Here is a 20,858-nt window from a genome sequence, read left to right on the forward strand (position 1 = left end):
TTACAGCTCTGCACATCCGTCTTAAATCTCTTTGTCTCCACCAAGCTAAACAGATGCTGTCTAAATGCAAGCGTATTTTTTACGAATATGGAGACAAATGCGGTAAACACCTGGCGCGGGCTCTCAGATCCCAACGGGCGACCAATTACATCCCAGAAATCGCCTCGACCCGTGGCTCGAAGGTCTCTTTGCCAGCAGACATTGCCAAAACCTTTTGCAGTTACTACTCTTCCCTGTACAACCTAGATCCGATATCCCCAATAGACCGCCACTCTAATGTCGGCGAATCTATTGGCTCATACCTAACTAGGTCTGGTCTACCCAGTCTCTCCTCAGACGCCATCTCTGCGCTTGAGGAACCGATCTCACTGGAGGAGCTGAAACTCTCCATAGCAGGCTCACAATCGGGTAAGGCCCCGGGACCTGATGGTTTTACCTTGCCATACTATAAGCTCCTACAGGACACTCTATCCCCATACTTTACCCGAGCTTTTAATGCAGTGGGCAATGGATCACTCTTCCCCACCGACTCACTGAGAGCTCACATCCCAGTCATCCCTAAGGAGAGCAAAGATCCGCTGGTATGCCCCAGCTACAGACCGATCTCCCTTCTGAACGTGGATTTGAAACTTTTCACTAAAATTTTAGCCACCAGACTGGCAGGCTACATTCAATCGATAGTCCACCCGGACCAGACCGGATTCATCCCTTCCCGGGAAGCCCGCGACAACACCACACGGGTACTGGATGTTTTACATGCGACCCATTCTAAATCCATCCCATTGATGCTGTTGTCAACGGATGCGGAGAAAGCTTTTGACCAGGTGAGCTGGCTGTTTATGTCACACGTGCTTCGCCATCTGGGTTTGGGGGAGCATATGTTACATTGGCTGGAGCGATTTACTCCTGCCCGACCGCCCAGGTCAAGATAAACGGTCAGCTCTCCCGTCTTTCGCAATCTCTAATGGCACCCGGCCGGGATGCCCTCTATCTCCTCTACTCTTTATTCTTACTTTGGAGCCTTTTTTATGCACTGTCAGACTCCACCCCAATATTACTGGACCATCAGTGGGCACCGAGACACCCCAAAAAGTGGCTGCTTAAGCAGACGACTTATTATTCTTCCTGACGAATCCACAGATCTCCCTACCAAATCTGATGGAGGAATTCCAAATTTTCGGCGCCCTCTCGAACCTTCAGATTAACTACACTAAATCGGAAGCCCTCAACTTTTCTCTTTCTGCTCGTACGGTTTCAGCCCTACAGACGTCTTTTCCCTTCCGCTGGTCGGACTCCGCGATTTCATACCTGGGCACCTTTATTCCGAGACGCCTGACAGATGTGTTCGCTGTCAACTTCCCCCCTCTTTTGCGTAAGATAAGACAGGACCTATTGGGTTGGAATGCCAAAAAACGTTTTCTGGTTCGGGAGATGTAACATTCTCAAGATGTCTATTATGCCTCGGCTTTTATACCTCTTCCAAACATTGCCGATTTGTGTCCCTACCTGGTTTCTGAGCAGCGTAAACAGGGTTTTTTCTCAATTTCTGTGGGCCTATAAGCCCCCGCGTATTAAGTTTTCCTTACTGCGCCTACCGAAGGCCCATGGCGGCATGGCACTCCCGTACGCGTCACTTTACTATACGGCTTGCCATCTAGCCAAAGTGCTAGATTGGTGTCGCCATGCAGATCTAAAGATTTGGATCACTGTGGAACAGGCGTTCTCCACCGTCCCCCTGAGCTGTGTCCCATGGTGTTCGCAATCGGTCCCTCAAGAACTTAAACTACACCCCACCATACGGGCCACCTGGTCCATCTGTTGTCGAGTGTTTACGAACCACACCATCTCCCGGGAACCATCCCCCCTCCTCCGTCATAGGAAATCCTTCCTTCCCACCAGGTCTTGAGGACCCAGGCTTCAGACCTCTTCTTCTCAATAACTGCCACAGAGCACAGAGCTTGCTGACAAATACGCAGTGGCTCAGTAGATCACAACTAGCGACGGATGACCGGTTCACGGCTCTTGGTTTTTGGTGTGCCGTCCAAATGTCAAATTTTTTGAGATCCTTACCGCCCACTGCCGCTTTTGCGCGACCACTCACGATGTTTGAAATAGAGTGCACTCAAATAGGTAGCCTCAAAGGTGCAATATCCCTGATGTATGGCCTTCTACTTACCCCTCATCCCAACTTCGTCCCTCCCTATCTGCAGAAATGGGAGCGAGACTTAGGAGTCCACTTTTCTAAGGTCCAGATAGACAACATTCTCCACCATACTCTACGCTCCTCGGTTAACACAAAATCGCAAGAATCAGGATTCAAGCTCCTAACCAGATGGTACAGGACCCCACAACTCCTTCATTCCATGTTCCTGTCGACCCCCAACTGCTGCTTGCGCTGTGGAGACTCCCTGGGGGACCTACTCCACATTTTCTGGTCATGCCCGCTGCTTTCTACCTTCTGGTCCTCGGTTCGTAGCATTATGCTACAATTTATTGACCTAGACATCCCCACAGACCCGGCTTTCTTTTTGTCACACTGTCACGGAAAAGATACAGGAAATCTCTCCTACCCCACTTACTCAACGCTGCCAGGAGCTGCATTCCGGCATTGTGGAAACAGGCGAATCCCCCTTTGATCTCTCTATGGCTGAGGAAGATAGGTGAGACGGAATGAATGGAAGACCTAATTTCCTCGAATAGGGGCACGCATGCTCAGCATTGTGCTAAGTGGTCCTCTGGCAGACTTTCACTCTCTCCTCCGAATACCGCACCCTGCTGACAGATGTGGTGAGTGACTAGGCCGAAGTGCCGGAGGACGTAGGAGATCAAAATACTCCCCAACAACTGTTCATTAACCCTTGGAGTGCTGGTGGCGTTATTTTCTATGATACAGAAATAAGATACATTTTTGTTAAAGCGGACCTTTACACTCAAAAATCGAATTCTACCAATACATCCCTCTATGTATAATTAATAATAACATAGACATGTCAGGTGTAAAATGCTGCGATTATGAAATACTTACACTTGCCGAGCATTCACTTCCTGCTTTGAAAGTGCAAATGACTTCAGTTTGGCAAAGCAATGCACACTGAGATCGCCTTGTCATCAGAAGAGCATTGCTGGGAAATCTCATGAGATCTCAGGAAAAGGCATTTTCCTCCTCTGAGATTATGTGCATGGTCACCTCTTAAATCACATGTGCCAGAGATTCAGGAAGTAAAAGGTGAGCTAGTACTCTGCCCTTAGTAAACATGGCCACTGTCAGAAGACTGGGGAAGAAAAGAGAAATAAGGTGTGCAAAGAATACAAAGCCGGCAATTATCTATAAGTATGTGCTTGTAGATTGTCATTACTACACATTTCTAAAGGTGAGTTTGTTATTTTAATAGTTAAGGTATAGTTCTGCTTTAATAGTTAAGGTATAGTTCTGCTTTAATAGTTAAGGTATAGTTCTGCTTTAATAGTTAAATTTTCAAAATGGATTTGAGTACCTTAACTCCTGAGTTTCGGGTCACTTTAACCCTAATAGTTCTGCTTTAATAGTTAAGGTATAGTTCTGCTTTAATAGTTAAATTTTCAAAATGGATTTGAGTACCTTAACTCCTGAGTTTCGGGTCACTTTAACCCTACCTTGAGATTTTCAGGACAGAAATATCCACGCTGTCTATGCCATCTTGTTTTGAAGCTGCTTTAGGGCTTTCATTCTTGCCGTGCCAACACTTGATATGCACATTCTTGTTCCAGGTCAGTGAATCACATAATGATAAAGGCAAGATAAGATTAACGAGCCTGGAGCATGCAACTTTCAAAGGCTCCAACCCCAACGGCAGCTACCAAGTGTCTTTAGCTTACAGGTTCCAATACAGAAATGACAAATGTATTTAATACAATATGTTGTTGCAGGAAACATGCAATTACTTCTGTAGAATTTAAAGTGACACTGAACTCAGGCGTTAAATTTTCCAAATACATTCAAGTGCCCTAACTATTAACATAAATGTAATTTATTTGTATTCCACTCAGCTGTAGATCCTCAAATCCTCTCTGAATTCATGCCGACAGTGTCCTTCCTTCTGGAGGGTGGCTACTTTTGTTCCTCAAGGTTCCTGTGTGTGTTGTAAAGTAGTCACCGATCCAAGCTCACTGTTATGGAATTAAAAGAGAACTATGGTTCCCTTTAAGGTCACAAGAGACCCAAAGCCGCAGTTGGGACAGATCCGGACAAGACTATCTGGATCCACCCAGCTGCGTGAGTGACAGCAGGCTCTGCCTATCTAGAGGCTGAACCAGCTATGCCTGCCCCCTCCCCCGTCTGTTCCTCCAGTAAGCGCTGGAGGACCAGAGGGGAGGGGGGAATCTTTGCGGGGAGCTGTGACTGACAGTCACCACTCTCTGCAGGGAGATGATCAGGAAGTGAAGTGAGTGACGGTATGTGTTCGCTCCCTTACCGATCAATAGAGCCGAACTGTGACCGCTTCTTTGTCACAGGTAGGCTCTAACTATGAGGATGAGTGGAAACCACTCACCTCATAGATCTCCTTTAAATAGCTTACCAATTTGTATTGAGATTGTAAACTATAAATCAATGATATGTAAACTATTCAGCATCAGAAGGAAAAATATAAAATAATATGTAAAACCCCCATAAAAGATAAAATATTCAATCCAATTCCATAGAACCCATTTCTAACAGAAAATTAAGAATTATTCAGATGGTAATTTCAATAATCATAAAAATTAAAAAAACTAATGTTTCAATTGTGTGTTAGGAAGAAAAAAAAAAACCCATAAGAAACTTACGGCATGTACGCAGTGAATAAAGCATATTTGAAAATACTGCTTAAATAAATGCTAGAATTATAGGTGTATTATATTCTCTCAATTCTCACAGAAGACATCTTAAAGTGGATAACCAAGAGTGACCCAGTCACCTCAATGTGTTTTCAGGCAGTGGAAAAAAAAAGGTGTTTGAGGCAGATTACAGGAGTAGGAGAGCATAGACAAGACCTGACCAGTGTAATGACACCTTTTCATAGTGCACGGAGAAGGCAGATGATAGTCAATGGTGATTTCACCCTCATGACGTTGTAGAGTAACAGTAGTAAATTACAAGACTGAACGGAATTAGAGCTATTTGGGTAGGTAGGACATGCACACGATATGCATTTTATTTATGTATTTATTTGCTGAGCACCACAAGGAAGAACTGGAAGAATTTAATGAGGAGGGCATTTCTAAACTCTCCTTCCCTTTTCATACCATTGAGGTGGAATATGTAAAAAAAAGGGAGGTTTGTTTTGTTTAAAGTTGATCTACATCAACTTTGAGGGAAGAGACACATTCACTTTCCTCATTTCCTGTCTCAGTCAAGCCCATACAAGAAATGGAAGGTTCAACAGACACCAACGGTTACAAACTTATGACAATGTTGTATTGGTGTCCTTGCCTCAACATGGGGGCTTGTTCACACCGTTAGTGGCTGAAACCCACTGGATCGCATAGAGCAAGCCTCCCTACGTTCTGTGGTGTAAGGGGGCGTGGTGGTGCCTTTTAAGTCAATGACAACGCAGTCATGCCTCCTGCCCCAATGCAATCGCCCGCACAGAACACATGGCACAGTAATGCCCGCGATGCAATTGCAAAAAAATAGCGCACACACTGTGGGGCGTGGCTGCAGTGCCATTGACTTGAATGGCACCACCACGCCCCCTCCCACCACAGAACACAGGGACGCTTGCTCTATGCGATCCAGTGCGTTCCAGCCACTAACTGTGCTGGAACGCACTGGATTTGGTGAGAACAAACCCCCATACTGAGGCAAGTACAGCAATACAACATTGTCATAAGTTGTAACCCTTTCTGACTCAACTAAAAGTGTTTGTCTGCTTCCTTGTTGTAGAGATATCCCATGAGTTCCTGTCCTGAATAGAAGTGAAATGTCCCAATAAAATCCTGACAGCAGCTCTAATTATTCCATGCACTATTTAAGATGTAATACGTTTTGGTTGGAGATAAACTACAAAGTAAATCTGTACTTCTGTAAATACAAAAGTCAAAACTCCTGATCTGCTTTCTTATTCTGGATTAGTGACTTGAGAGCTAAAACCAATTATCCCAGCTGGACATGCACACAGGCAGTATTTCAAATGCATACATCAACAAAGGCAGCCTCTATGCTCCTTGTACAGAGTTGCTCTACAATATCACAAACCAATGGCTTTACTCTATATATAAGTGTAAAACTGAACCCTTTCACTGCCCCAAAAGTAAAATGTGGAAAAACTGCTGACTGGGTCATTTTAGATTTGCAGACTCTCCTTTGGTCATTAAAGCCAAAAAGTTTTTATGCTCTGTCAAATGTTGATTAAATGATTTACAATGGATGCCCCCTTGTGTGCGCTAGTAAGCTGTGGGTGTATGTCCACAAACACGCAGATACAGCAAGGCACACGGTTCCTCTGTTCCCCACTCTTTCCTCCCTCCTTACTTTACCCTCCTTCATGATAGTAGATGGATTGCTGCTGGAGACTGTGCTGTGCCTTATGAGCTTATGTTGGACAGGAAGTTCAGGGAAGCCAAGCTGAGAGAGTTGGAGCTGTTAGGAACCATGATTGGGCAAAAATGTAAAGAAATACTTTGCTGGGCATGTACATTTGTTTGATCTGGATTCATTATTGACAACAAAAAAAGTTTGAGAGTTTAATACTACTTGAAATCTAAAGCCCCCACCCCTTCCCCAGAACAGCCATACCTGTAAAAGAAGACTGTCAATGCTTACATTTGCTGCTGCTCACACTGCCAGAATGTCATTCACGTGAAATCCACAGGGAAACCAACACCTTCAGGAGTCCCACTCTTCCGTGTCTCCTACAGCATTCAGTGGTTCCTCCTGCTGACATCGATAGCACTACTGTGTTCCATAATGCAACAGAGATTGCAGAACTTTGTGGACCCAGCAACACACTAACATGCATTGCTCTGTGTTGCACTGCTGTAATTAATGCATGCACCTTTTTAATGTTTTAGACATCCCACTGAAATAAAATTTCTTATAGCATGTTATACGTGCGTTGGCATACGCTGCATTACCAGCTATGTTGGTTCTCATTACAAAAGCAAACATGAGTTGCTTCGTTTAACATAAAATATTACCAGTACTGGTTGAAGGATTGGTATAAAAGCCAAACCAGGATACTTCCAATAAAGTTTCACACACTCTAAAGGACTGTGTTGACTCCTCAATAACAAGAACTATACCACTACAAAGCAGAAATCTCGATAAGTACAGGGCTCATCAGTCCTTGGGAAGGAGCATTTGTTTATTTCAGCCATTTTTTTTTTTATTGTCCCAATTAGTGTACGTTTTTCATCAAAGTGCTTTCCACAGGATCAAATTGGATAAACAATTCTCACATTATCAAATGCCAAGAAACTTGTCTCACAGTGGCAGAAGGTGGACAAACTGCACTGTGATATTGTGTAGGAAAGACCATGAACAATTCAGTACAGAACATAAAACATGTGTAGATTTATTGCAGCAGAAATCTCAGTGCAACAAAAGCAATGGAAAAAAAAATAACACAGGCACCTGTTTATAGGTGTTCAGCTCCCAGATAACAATGAATTCTTTAGTCCATTCCAGAGCAGGTTATGCTGTACAAAACAAGTCTACCCTTAGGTAGATGCTAAGGCAAATTCTTAAAATTCTGCCATTGTGCCATCTTTACGCGGTCCTTTCCTCCTGTGTTTATGCAGAGGTTACAAGTCAGTGAATAGTACAATCTGTTTGTCAATGCCCTCACCCAGATTGTGCCTTTTTATTTAGTGTTCTGGGGGCGACCGGCAGAGGAAGAAATATATCATTAGTGAAAAAACAAATATACTAGCACCATTCCTGGAACATCTCCACCAGGAGACAAGAGAAGGCCTGTGTAAAGCAAGAACATTGTAGTGTAAAAGCAACAGGACACCCCCCCCCCCCCCCCCACTCCTGGAAAGAAGAGGCGACCTTTCCCCTGCCAGTTTGTGCAACACAATATTAACAAGAAGTCCAAAGTTGCAGGCCTGGCTAAATGACTTACAAAACTGCAGCTTAAGATCCCAACTACATGTCAAAAATATGTACCTTTTCTAAAATCAAAAAAGGAGCTGTGAGAGCAGATCTATAATAGAATTAAAGTGTATGTGGCTGGTTCAATATCAGTTTATATGAAAATTCATGGCACTCGAACTGGACTAAAAAAAAAAAAAAAAAAAAAACATAAGAAGACACATTCATTGTTGTAAATGTATAAGGCTTGTGGTGCTTCGTTCCCATCAGTCGTCTTCTACTTAAAAAGCAATATCTTCTTTTGAACAGACTTTTCTCCTCTACACAATGACGCCATGAGATGCGAAGGGATACCCTCCGACTGAGGATCATGCACTTTCCCTGGCAGATAGCTCAGAGAAAGTCAAAGACCCCCGAATTCTTGGCTGCTTGATAAAAGAAAACACAATGGTAAAAAAAAAAATACTGATAAAATAAGATGTAAATTAAAAGTAGATCCATTCCACTACTGAGGCCTTTTTTCTTTAGGATGCAATATTAATTTGTTAAAATCAATCGGTTACAAAAGCCAAGCAACAAGGCAAGAATGCGGCCAGCCTCCTCCCTCTGTACAAACACACAGTCTGGAGCAGGGTCTGAGAGATTAGGTGCATGGATTAGTGGCAGGTGAGAGGATCCGTGCGAGCATCACACACACAGCTCATTGGGACTGGATTGACCTCCCCATTTCGGTTCTTAGTATCAAGATGTAAATAATAATTAGGAAAATTCTCATATAAACACAAACTGCTAAAAACAAGGTCAAAGTTGTAAAGTTTGCTCACATAACATCCACAAAGAACTCACTAGGGTTGCCCATGGCCATGCGGAAAGACTGTCTACTAGCGGTGAGTTCAGGTGGGACGGAGGCTAAATCACGGCTGGGTGGGGCTCCTGGTGGCCCCATCATTGGGGGAGGTGCCGGCATCATCATCATTGGAGGGCCATAGAGTGGGGGTACACCTGGGGGACCATAAGATTGGTGTGTGTGGTGGCTCCGGATGCTGTGTGCAATGGAGTGGTGGCTCCTGTGGCTATGTTCACTAGCTGGCACTGAACGTTCACTTGCTGCTCTTTCTCGGCGCATACTGCTCCGTGTAGTGTGGTCTGATTCACTTCCACTCCCTCCAGATTTCGTTTCTCCAGCCTTTGTGTCTTTGTCTTTTCTTTTTTCTGTACTACTGCGGTTGGAACCACTACTTCTACTACCTGGGAAGCCAAAAAAACAAAGAAATTAACACGGAAAATTAGCTTGAAGCAAAGTAAAATCTTGACCGTTTCACAAAAACAGACAGCTACCTGTAACGGGTAAATATGGAGGCTGCACTAACTCACTACTAATCATTAATATAATATTATTGCAACATCAGTGGGCTGTCCAGTGCAGAGGGAAGGATGAAAAGAACACTTTCTAGACAGACCCTTCCATCTTCAATGAAGATTGCCTTTGCCACAATCCTCTGAAAATGCTGACTGTGATGCTTTCCGAACAGAAGTTTTGGAAAGTCAGATTTCTGATCTGCGTACTGAAGCCAATGGATCAGTACAGGTAGGGAACTATCATATTCAAATGGTAGCCTTCAACTTCCTTAGCACAAGTTGCTCTTAAAGCCCCTTTCAACGGATCATTGTCCGCTTACATCCGACTCCCTATAGACCGACATGGGGTTCGGTCATTTCAGTTTTTCCCCCCATCACAAGATAAAGGACAAAACTGGATGGGCACAGAGGTGATAGCCGATCCGTACTGCTCTGATCAGACAGGGTGAAAGGGGCCTAAAGGATCTTGTGAACACCAGTGTCACCAATTGAATATATGCAGGTCACTGAAAACTGAACTTTTTGTACATTGGTACCATGTTTGTACAGAGCAAAAACATTACTAGTATCTCTATAATAGGCATACGCACAAAAGGCAGTTTTCTCTCTCCGGGCACCAAACATTGTTGATCCCAGAACACAATATACAGATGTATTCAGGCTGACTAAAGCAACTTTCTGACATGGTTTTCTAGGAACTAAGAATCCTAGGCATTAATACTTAAAGCATAGACTATTCAGAAAGTTTGCCAAATGTCCCTTAAACTTTTAAAAAAACTAGTTTTAGTGTTGGTTTTACAACACTGGTCAAACTAGAACATTTTATTTGTTTAAACCTTTTTGTCTTTAGATTGCAAAGAAATGAAAAGATAATACTGCCACAGAAAAAACCTTCTCCCTTTTGTTCTTTTATTTACTCTCTTGTTTTGGCATTCGCTGTAAAATCCTTCTCTTGGAGTCCACTAAGGGACATAGCAATACTTAAAAACACTGGCCAGCACAGGATAGCTCCACACATAACCATCAGGCATCCATTTTGTAGCAAAGAAGTACCGAGAGCGTAAAAATAAACAAAACACAGTGGAGTGGGACCTGTGTCCCTCAATGAACTCTGAGAAAAGGATTTTACAGCAAGTACAAAAATCCTATATTTCTTTTGATGAACTGGGCCAGACAGAGGGACTAGTGAAACGTGCCCTGGCTGAGGTGAAAGGCAGGACCACCTTCTAGAGTCAGCTTCCTGTACCCCCCACCCTTTCCCCCCAAACTAGGGGCAACCTGGGTCTCGGTGCCAAACAAATCAATTTGCCCAGGGACACTAGCAGAATACTGAGGCATGATGGTTGTGGGTGGTGTTATCCTGTGCTGGCCAACTTTTGCTAGTTATTCCTCCTGTACGCGGCAGTATAACCAGTCTAACAGTTTCTGTGTCCCACAAGGGACAAGAGAGAAACACCTTGTAATTTTGTCAGAAATCCTGTCAACTGATAACTTCCTGTGCTCACTGTCTGTACACAAAAGGGGGAGAAGGAAAGATGAGAAGGCTCTTTTTCTGTAATCTATCAGAAATAAAGTTGGCAGGGCTGACACCACATGCTTAGGGTTTTAGAGCTGGAAATACACTCTTATTCTGTCAATACTACATTTCTGGCACATCAACAGTTATTTTTCTGTACTTGCAGGGTTTTTAAAGGGATTAAACATGGGGAGAAAAGCAGGTACTGTACAAATTTACTAAATATGATTTTCTTTTAATTTTGTTTTTGCTTACCCTTTAATTATGTATTATTACTACCCGTTATATCAGCTTTAAGAATACACAACAAAAGGCAATTGCTCTAACACTGCAAGTAATTTAACATGGTAGGCAAGTCTTTCGCTTTAGAAAGTGTGTTTTCATTCATGCCCACCTTCACTGTGTTGGCTGCCAGCACTACCACCACCATAGGTGTAACCAGGATCTGGGAAACCTGGATGTGGGCTGTAGGGATGAGGCAATGGATACTGGTACTGAAATGCCATTGGCCATGGAGCAGCTCCTGGGTGCGGTAGAGGAGCAAGTGTGTCCTGATCAGATGTTCCACTAGACCCATCATGGTCATTGAGGGAGAGGTTTGCCATGTCTGTGGGGGAAGGAAAAAAGTAATTACATTCAGGTTTTGGTGTGTGATAAAATATACCCACCAGATGGCACTGTACTAGAAGTAGTGATGGCAAACAAAGATAAAGTTATAATACATACTGCCGCAAAGATCTCCAAAAATATAGTAGCACTGCTCAGAGAAAGTGATTTTATTGACAGTGTGGCGAATGTATCCGGCTTTAAGGAGGTTGCTAGCATATTTCCGCGCTTCCCGCCGATCCGTGAAGCCTTCCACATGGTTATAAAGCCAGTCTACCACATCAGAACCTGAAATGAAAAACATTAGGACAAAAAAATTAGAAAAACAATATTCAGTGAAATTGGATATTTGCTGGGAGAGGAAGCTGTAAAATGATAACAGCCATCAGTCTATTGGTATAATAATTGGTACTAAGTGCACTTAGGAGAAAAAAAATACAGTTTTACAAGGAGTTTTGTTTAAAGAAATGTTCCCATATTCTCCACTGATACAAGAGCACACACAGATCCCCTGTCACCAAGTCTAGATGCAAGTTGTAAAGTCGCTCTCTGATATGGAGCGTTTTTGATAGTCTCTAGGCGTTTATACCATAGTATTTCTGGGAGATACAAATGCAGACAATATGTACGGCCAGTTTTGTGGTTTATATCTGCCATTTCCAGGCAGTTGGCACACCCATTTCTCAGTTCAACAGAACCTCCCTAAGGCTGGGTTCACACCTGGGCTTACGGAATATGCACGTTTGCCTCGCGTTTCGGGCCGAGTGTTTTTACCGCTACCATGTGTGATTTTTCTCTTAGCAGTACCTGTACCCCTTTATGTTACGGTCTCCAAGGAACTCACCCAGGAGTTTCTTGAATGATTTCACACTCTTAGCTGAGATCACTTCCTGCTGCAGCGAGTTCCAGATCCTAACCGCTCTAATTGTGAAGAACCCCTTGCGCCCTGTATGTTGACATTTTTTTCCCACCAATTTTTGGTTGTTGGTTGTTACGGAGCTAACCGTAAACAGTTTGTTAATAATGTTGCTGTCACCCTTAACCTCTTGCCAACAAGAAGATCATGTCCCCCCCTTATAATCTCCTAACCTCCAACGAGAACATATTTAATTTTAAACAACCTTGTTTCATAGTTCAGATCCTCGAACCCCTTAATGAGTTTGGTTGCCCTCCTCTGGACTTTTTCCAGCTCAAGGACATCCTTTCTGAGTATTGGTGACCAAAATTGGACCACATACTCCAGATGTGGCCGAACCAGTGATCTGTAACCAGCGATCTGTAAAGTGGCACAATTATAGACTTGTCCCTGCAACATTCCCTTCTTAATGCATGACAGGACTCTACTTGCTTTGTTTACAGCAGTCTGGCACTGCGCGCTATAATGACCCCCAAATCCTTCTCCGTTTCAGACTTCCCTAGTGGCACACCCATAAGTGTATAGTCCATTTGCCTATTTTTAACTCCAAGGTGCATTACCGTACATTTATTAGACATTGAACTTCATCTGCCATACAGTTGACCACTCCCCGATTTTCTCCAGGTCCTCCTGTAATTTAATAATGTCTAAATCTGTGTCTACTAACCTCCCAATTTTCGTATCATCAGCCAACACTGAAACATGACTTCTCACTCCCTCCCCGATATCATTAATAAATAGGTTAAAAAGCATGGGACCCAGCACCGAACCCTGGGGCACGCCACTCATGACCTCTGCCCAGTTACTTACCTCTTCGTAAAAGGTCAGCAGGTTGGTCTGGCAAGAACGATCCTTCCTAAATCCGTGCTGCACCTCACTTATTATACTATGATCCCGAACGAATTCCACTAAGTAGTCCTTAATAATTCCCTCCAACAGTTTACACACTATGCATGTCAGACTAACTGGTCTATTGTTCCCCGGTTGGCCTTTTGACCCTTTTTTGAATATTGGTACCACATTAGCCCTTCTCCAGTCGCTTGGCACTCTACCAGCCATTACGGATTCCTTAAAAATGAGGAACAATGGTCTTGTGGTCTTGTTATCTCCTTGTTCAGTTCCTTGAGTACCTTGGGATGTCGATTATCAGGTCCTAATGCTTTATTTGCATTTAGTAGTTTAAGCCTATGTTGTATCCCAGTTTCAGTCAACCACTGAGGTGTATTTCTTGTTAAATGTTGTGTTTTATCATTTACATTAAACCCGTCTGTTTCCTCGGTGAATACCGACGAGAAGAAAGTGTTTAGCGCCTCGGCCCTCTCACTGTCGTTTGTGAGTAACGACCCATTTATGTCCTTTATTGGGCCTATCTGTTCCTTTCTCCCCTTTTTACTGTTTATGTACTGATAAAACATTTTTAGGGTTGTTTTAACAAACTTTGCCGATATATTTTTCACATTCAATTTTAGCTGCCCGGACTGCCAGTTTACATATTTTGTTACATTCTTTGTAGTTTTGGAATGCAGATACTGTCCCCTCCGTTTTAGAATTACTAAATGCTACTTTTTTTCCTTAATGTGTTTTACCGATTTATTTAGCCATATTGGCTTTGTTTTTGATCCTTTACTTTTGTTCCTCAGCGGTATACACCTGGTAATAGCATTTGTTCTTGAAACAGTCCCACTTTTGGTCAAAGTTTATCAAATAAGTCTTCCCATTCGATTTCACCCACTATGTTGCGTAGTTTATCAAAGTTTGCCTTCCTGAAGTTTAGGCTTCTCGTCCGCCCATCCCCCTTCCCTTTCTTGCGCCCAATATTGAAAGCAATCACCTTGTGATCACTATTACCCAGTGTCTCCTTAATTACGAAATCCTCAATTTACTCCGTATTATTGCTGATGATTAGATCTAGGATTGCATTTTCCCTAGTCGGGACCTCAACCATCTGATCCATGAAATTGTCTCGCAACATATTAAGAAAACGGGCTGCCTTAGCCGATTTGGAAGTTCCATTAGCCCAGTTGATATTTGGCTAATTGAAGTCTCCCATTACCACAACATTACCCTCTTTCCCCGCTATTTCTATTTGGGATTGTAGGTGGGCCGCCTCACCTATATTTGGAGGTTTATAACAGACACCCACAATAAGTTTACGGTTAGGGTTAGTTCTATCTAGTTCTAGCCATAACGATTCCACATCATCTCCACCATTTCGTCACGGTTGTGAATAATGAGGTTATGCGAATTAGGTTATTGGTTTTCACATGTTGGGCGTTTTACAGTGCGTAGGAACGCGCTGTAAAACGCCTAGGTGTGAACCAGGTCTAAGTCATTTCTTGCCAATAGTAAAGCCGACACAGGAGGCACTAGGGAACAATCCTGACTTTACAGTGTAGCAGATGTGTGTACACAATAAAAGTAGCTGACAAAAATTACAAATTCTTCAGCACATTAAATATTCACAATATGTTAAGCGCATTTTAGTCACTGGCCTGAAGTTTTAGTTCTAGCTTATGTGGGCAGCCAACTTACACATACTAAAAAGAAGAAGGGAAAAAAAAGCAAGATCAGGTTTCTACTTAAACCAATACTATAGGCAGAATTTCTATACGTACCAATAAAAGCATTGGGAATGGTTATCTTAAGCCACATCCTATCCCGTACTTCAAGGCCAGATTCTGGAGAGCTCATAGCTTTTACAATAGTTACCATATCACTATGTATGGATAAATGGAAGTCATCAAAACCTTTAAAGACATAAAAAGCAGCTCATGAATAAGTGACATAGGAAGGTTAAAAAGAAAGTCCTCCACTTAAAAAGGGATACAATGCATAACAATGTTCTAGCATGCTTAATTTAGAAATTTAGAACTGTAGAAATGCATTCTTCCTATATGGTCAATTAAAGTGACATTAAACCCTCCGATTTTTTAACATAAAACAATACTGTAATCCATGGTTGTTCCCCTTCTCTTTGCTGCTCTTCCTTTTAAATCCTTCACTCTTCTCATGCTTGGGGAGAACTGCCCTTTGCAGCTGAGTGCCTCTTCCTGTAGTGCTGGCTCAGGTTGTGAACCTTCACACAGACACCATGTATCCATTTCAGAGACGAGGCAGTCTGCTGCAAAACAGAAGTTCTGCCCAGCATGAGAAGAGTGAAGGATTTAAAAGGAAGAGCAGCAAAGAGAAGGGGAACAACCATGGATTACAGTATTGTTTTATGTTAAAAAATCTGAGGGTTTAAGGTCACTTTAAGGGACTTCACACATCCCAAAAGTTATTGTACACTCCTACTTACGCTCAGTTTCTGGGATAGAGCTTGTAATTGAAGAACTGGTTGACGTGATTGTACTCATAGATGGACTTATTCCATAGGCTGGGTAAGTGCCGGTCATTGCTGCTGTGTGCGAAATCCAAGCCGCTGGATCAATAGGTCGAATTGGTTCACCTAATTGTAATGAGAGAGCTAAGATGTAAAACAAGTAAAAGACACATTAACAAAGAAGCAAGCACTGATATTTGTACTTAATTAAGCAGAGAGAGTGGGAAGTGAAGGGGCAGTGTTGAAATACAAAATAGTTTAATGAGAAAACTCAAGACCTTCTAAAATTAAGTTTTAAAACCATGAGTGCAAGGAGTGGAGCAGATGCAAGATGAAGTTAATTTCCAAAACCTAAAAGTAACCAGGGCTCTGCCTCTTAAACATTTTAGGTGTGGAATAGCCAGGACAAAAGTTGTTTGCAATTAAAGCTACCAACACAAGCTTTTGAAACCTGTTAAGTTCAGTTTGGGAACAGTGTGTGTTTTTGTTTTTTTTTTACATCTAAACAAGTCGATGTGGAAACATAGAAACATAAGTGTACATTAGTCCTTAAAAGCTAAAAACACACTGCAAGTACAAACAAGGAACGGGCAGATCAACGCAGAAAACACAAGATTTTAAACAAGAGTAGTAAACAAAAAAAGTAAAAGGCCTAAAAGATTTACACTTTGTTTACATAGCTGTGTTGAAAAGTGTGTGTCAAACAAACATGCATGTACCCACACATAAATCGTAACTGTACCATTTTTTTTTTGTATCTCAGACAGCCACTGAAGGCCAGCAAAGCTCGTACGTGAAAGGGAAGCCATCAAATGTCATCTTAGCCATTTGAGCTATAGCTCTTAACCTGTACTGGAGGCAGCCATTGCTCAAATGCTGCATTTGATAATAGCTTTGGGGCAGCCTGCATTCTCACACAGAGTAATGAGTTTGCCTCAGAACAAATACCAGCCGGGAAGAGGGCAGCATTCATACCAGGTAAGGATCCCTGGCTAAGACAAGAGATGATAAACGTTTTCCACTGGTGAACAATAGTCTATGAGTTGTAATACAGAAAGTACATCCAATAGAGAAGCGTCTCCCAAACCTATTCATGCCCCATCCACAGTGCAGCTTTTGCCACTAACCTCACATAAATGCAGTTTTGGTGGGACAAATTTCTGAAACAATGTACTACACTAATAAAGTGTATTGTCTGGAAGGAGGGTTTAAGGTAGATAGACTCTGTCTTTCCAGCGTTTAAAAACGCATGTTAAAACACATTGGCAAACTCTCAATTACATTAAAGGAGTACTATGGCCAAACATTTTTTGCCTAAAGTTCTCCTTTGGTTCACAGGAGGACATTTACTAATGTCCTCCTGTGACCCAAAACTCAGCATATAGCGGGCTATTGCTTGCTATATGCTGACAGGGCAGAGCTATGCTGTAGCCGGAAAGATTACAACAATATTGTGGTGATCCACCCCGCTGCCTGATGGGCAGAGCCAGCTGTCTCTTTAGAGGCATGGCCCGTTGTGCCTGCCCCTCCCCCATCTGACCCTCCAGTCAGCGCTGGAGGAACAGAGAGGGGAAGGGTTATCTCTGCAGGGAGAAGATTGTAAGCGGAGCGATCAGCAGTTTGTGATTGCTCAGTTCTCGATCAATAGAGCCAAGGTGTGATAGCTGCAGTGTCGCACATTGGCTCTAATTATGAGGATGAGTGCATTTCACTCTCCCCATAATTCTCCGTTAATGTAGATAATGGTTCAAAAGGCTACCTTTGATCTGCTTTGTGTTGCATCAGATGCAGCATGCCCCATTAAGGTGCATTTAAAACTCAGGGGAAAAAAAATGGTCAAATGCAGCCTTTCCATGTTCAAATACAGTGCTGCTCAAACAGGTTTTCAAATTGCATTTTCCATTTGAAAACCTGTTTGAGCAGCACTGTATTTGAATGGAAAAAGGCAGCATTTGACAAATTACCATCTAAATTAGCCAGTGCCTGTTTAAAGGGCAACTGATGCCCTAGGCACAGCCCAACAATGATGCCTACCTCGGTCCCTCCAATGCTTAACTGAGAAGACATTAACACTCAATAGGTGCTGAAAGTGAAGTCTAAAATGTATAAACCTTCAGCATTCATATAGGTCAGCCCCAGGCCAGACCCCACAACTATACTGAATAAAAAGTTTTCATTTTATTTTAAGGTATACGAGCCCCATAGAAGTTTATGAAGTTGTAATGTGCCTGCACAGCCAGGAGAAAGAAGATTGTGGCACGGGATGTAAAACAAGGCCAAAATAGGCAGATCTCAGTAAATAAACACCTGTGGAGGGTGGAATCTGATAGCTCTGGATAAAAGGGGTAAAAAGGATAAGTGTACTTTGTTGTAAAGTGAACTTCTCTTTTAAGGGCATTCTCTTTTAAATGCGGTGTAGTCCTTTAAAAGGAGAACTAAAGGAGAACCCTTAGGAGAACTATGGGGAGAATGCTTTTCCCCATAGTTCTCCTACAGCTGGCCATACACCTTACAATTATCTGCAGATTTTCTGTGGTCAGATGGAAAAAGTGCAACAGATTGGCCCAGGTGGAGATTACTCCATCCACACAGTTTAGCGTAGATGAAGGAATCTGTTGCACCTTTTCCATCTGACCACAGAAAATCTGCAGATAAATTGTAAGGTGTATGGCCAGCTTAAGGGGCACGGGAGAATATATACCAAAAATTATGGTTAAACAAACACATCGCAAAAATGGCAAAGTCGCTCTTGTTTCCAGGAATGAAAAAAAAAATAGTGCGTCACTAACGGGTTAAAATGAAAGTGGGGAGAATTTTATCTAACAAAACAGCAATTTATACAGCAATAATAAAGTGATACATTTGCAGTGGATAATACAATATATAATTGCTTAAAACAAAAATGTACTGTTAAAAAAAGTACTTTCACGAGCACCCTTCATCATATTTAGCCACTAAATGCAAACGTCGGATGCAGCCTCACTGCCCTGCCTGCCCAGGGCAGCCTCCTGCTCCAGTGTACTCTACCTCATGGACTCCATAACCTGTACTAGTCATGCCCATTCATAAGAATAGCCATTGCAGGCACATGCACAAAGTACCCTCTTTAGAGCAGTGGTTCTCAACCTGTGTAACCTCGGGACCCACATGTTTCCTTGGTCATTAAGGCGTGACCCAAAAATGATTTCATTTCTGAAACATTTTAATTACACAAAACAACTTGTGCAGTATTCAGCAATATATATTTTGCTGAAAGTAAATGAATTAAAAAAAATTAAAAAGTTTATAAAGAATAAAAATTAAATATTTAAAAAAATTAAAATAAAAACGTGTATTTATGTCGCGACCCACGAGTTGAGAACCACTGCTTTAGAGTATACTGGAGCTAAAGGCTGTGAACACCATGCAGCACTGACCCTAGCAGAACAGTGCTGCTGCATTCCCTGGTATGTGTTTAATGTTCAAGAAAGAGGAGGAGGGTGTATATGGAGGGCAGTCCTTATTCAACAGTAAATTTACATGATATAAAGCCCTGTTCTGTATTAAAGTGTGTTCTATCAGAATTACTGTATACTATAATTAAGCAATTATGGCAAGCCTGTCATCCATTCTAAATATCTAAAACTGATTTAGGTGGAGCAGAACAAGACCTGGTCCCTACTGCGTCTTTGTCTATTCCAGGAGATGACTACCAGCTGTTGTGTGTCTACAGCCTCAGTTTTCATCATATTCCTACAGGGCAGACACTGCAGGATAAATACTGTCTAATGCATACATCTGTAGAAGACTATGGAGGCTGGTGACAACAAGCAGCCCCTCATCACAGCTAGGCTCACTGCACAGCCTATCTGCATGTGGGACAAGTGAGGGTGTGTCTTGCTCCTGCTCCAAAATTCCCAACTGCAGTCTCTGGCTGATCGGAGCTGATGCTTATTTAACTCTGTGATTCCATAAGTGGAATATGATATAAAAATAAGAAGCTTTCAAAAGACAAATATGCTATATCTGTAAACTCACTTCTGGGCAAAGTAAAGCAACCACGTGGAGAAGGATCCCAGCATTTGGCAACAGTAAGTGTAATTGGCCTGTAAATAAAAAATAAGTTTGTGTACATTATCATCAAATATCAGCTCTGAACACCAGATTTATGATATGTTCTTTGCAATGTCGATCATTTAGCTGTCCTTCTCCATTCCTTATGTATTACATTGGTCAAAGACTTGAGAGAATGGTCAGGTATGCCAGTATAATCCATCCACCCTCAGGAATCTGCATCAGCCAGCACATCCCTACACACAAATAGCTGCACACACCTTCAGCACCTGAAGGAAAACGACAGGGATCAGGCAAATTTTTCTGCAATTGTTACATCCCCCACGTAGCCCTGGTGGCTATTGTTTGGACATGCCCAATGAACAAAAGCTTGTCGATTGACCCGGAAGAAAATGGCCATGGCAACAGACTGTCAACTAATGTTGATAGATGCCTTTATCGCCAGTTTGCAAATTTCAATTCTGCCGATAAGTCTGCATGGCTTTTTATACATTTCATGTACCAAAAAATTCAAGGAACTGAGACTGTAAAAGCAGCACATATGTACTTAGTCAGGCATTGTACACATTTTTAATAAATAAATATTTTGTGCAGTTCAAAAAATAGCTGTCACGAGTAACACATAATTCAAAAGGCATATTAGAGGACAAACCCAAGAACAAAAAAGCAATATACTGCAGCTCTTCAGCACTTAGATGTTATGGCTGCTTTAGTTTTTATTTAAGTACAGAAAATATCAGAAAAGCATTGTTTGTGACTTCCAGTAATGTGGCAGTAAAATATATGTAACCGTCCACTGCGCAATCTGTACGGCTATAGAACATTGCCTCCTTCTCTGCATGCAATATAGCCTGCTACAGGAAAATGTACACAGTCCCTATGATGGACATATTGTACCTTACATATGGACCTAGGTTAGTTCCCAGACTTCCCAGGTGCTATGTGGGAGACACTTTCCCAGGATTACTAAATACAGCAATACTCAGAGGTGAGTCACTGTGAGGAAGGCGTGAGAGTTCCAGCTGTAATGTAA

At 42.3% G+C, this 20,858-nt stretch overlaps 1 protein-coding gene across 2 annotated transcripts in view; it reads right to left on the bottom strand.

Moving 5' to 3' along the window:
- Positions 1-8,134: 8,134 nt before the first annotated feature.
- Positions 8,135-20,858, bottom strand: part of DVL3 (dishevelled segment polarity protein 3) — an 80,060-nt gene continuing 67,336 nt past the window's right edge. Inside the window, exons 10-16 of one of the 2 annotated variants that reach the window (XM_018576541.1) lie at positions 19,790-19,857; positions 15,749-15,898; positions 15,066-15,197; positions 11,655-11,822; positions 11,323-11,535; positions 8,900-9,301; positions 8,135-8,478 (exon numbers count right to left, since the gene is read on the bottom strand). In XM_018576541.1, coding sequence (XP_018432043.1) covers positions 8,447-8,478; positions 8,900-9,301; positions 11,323-11,535; positions 11,655-11,822; positions 15,066-15,197; positions 15,749-15,898; positions 19,790-19,857 — 1,165 coding nt within the window. In that variant the 3' untranslated portion in view covers positions 8,135-8,446. Of the gene's footprint in view, positions 8,482-8,899; positions 9,302-11,322; positions 11,536-11,654; positions 11,823-15,065; positions 15,198-15,748; positions 15,899-19,789; positions 19,858-20,858 lie in introns of both variants that reach the window. The other variant, XM_018576542.1, reaches the window with a different exon arrangement.

This window comes from Nanorana parkeri, unplaced genomic scaffold (assembly GCF_000935625.1).
Source record: "Nanorana parkeri isolate BGI_ZX_2015 unplaced genomic scaffold, ASM93562v1 scaffold69, whole genome shotgun sequence".
NCBI classification, from domain to species: Eukaryota; Metazoa; Chordata; class Amphibia; order Anura; family Dicroglossidae; genus Nanorana; species Nanorana parkeri.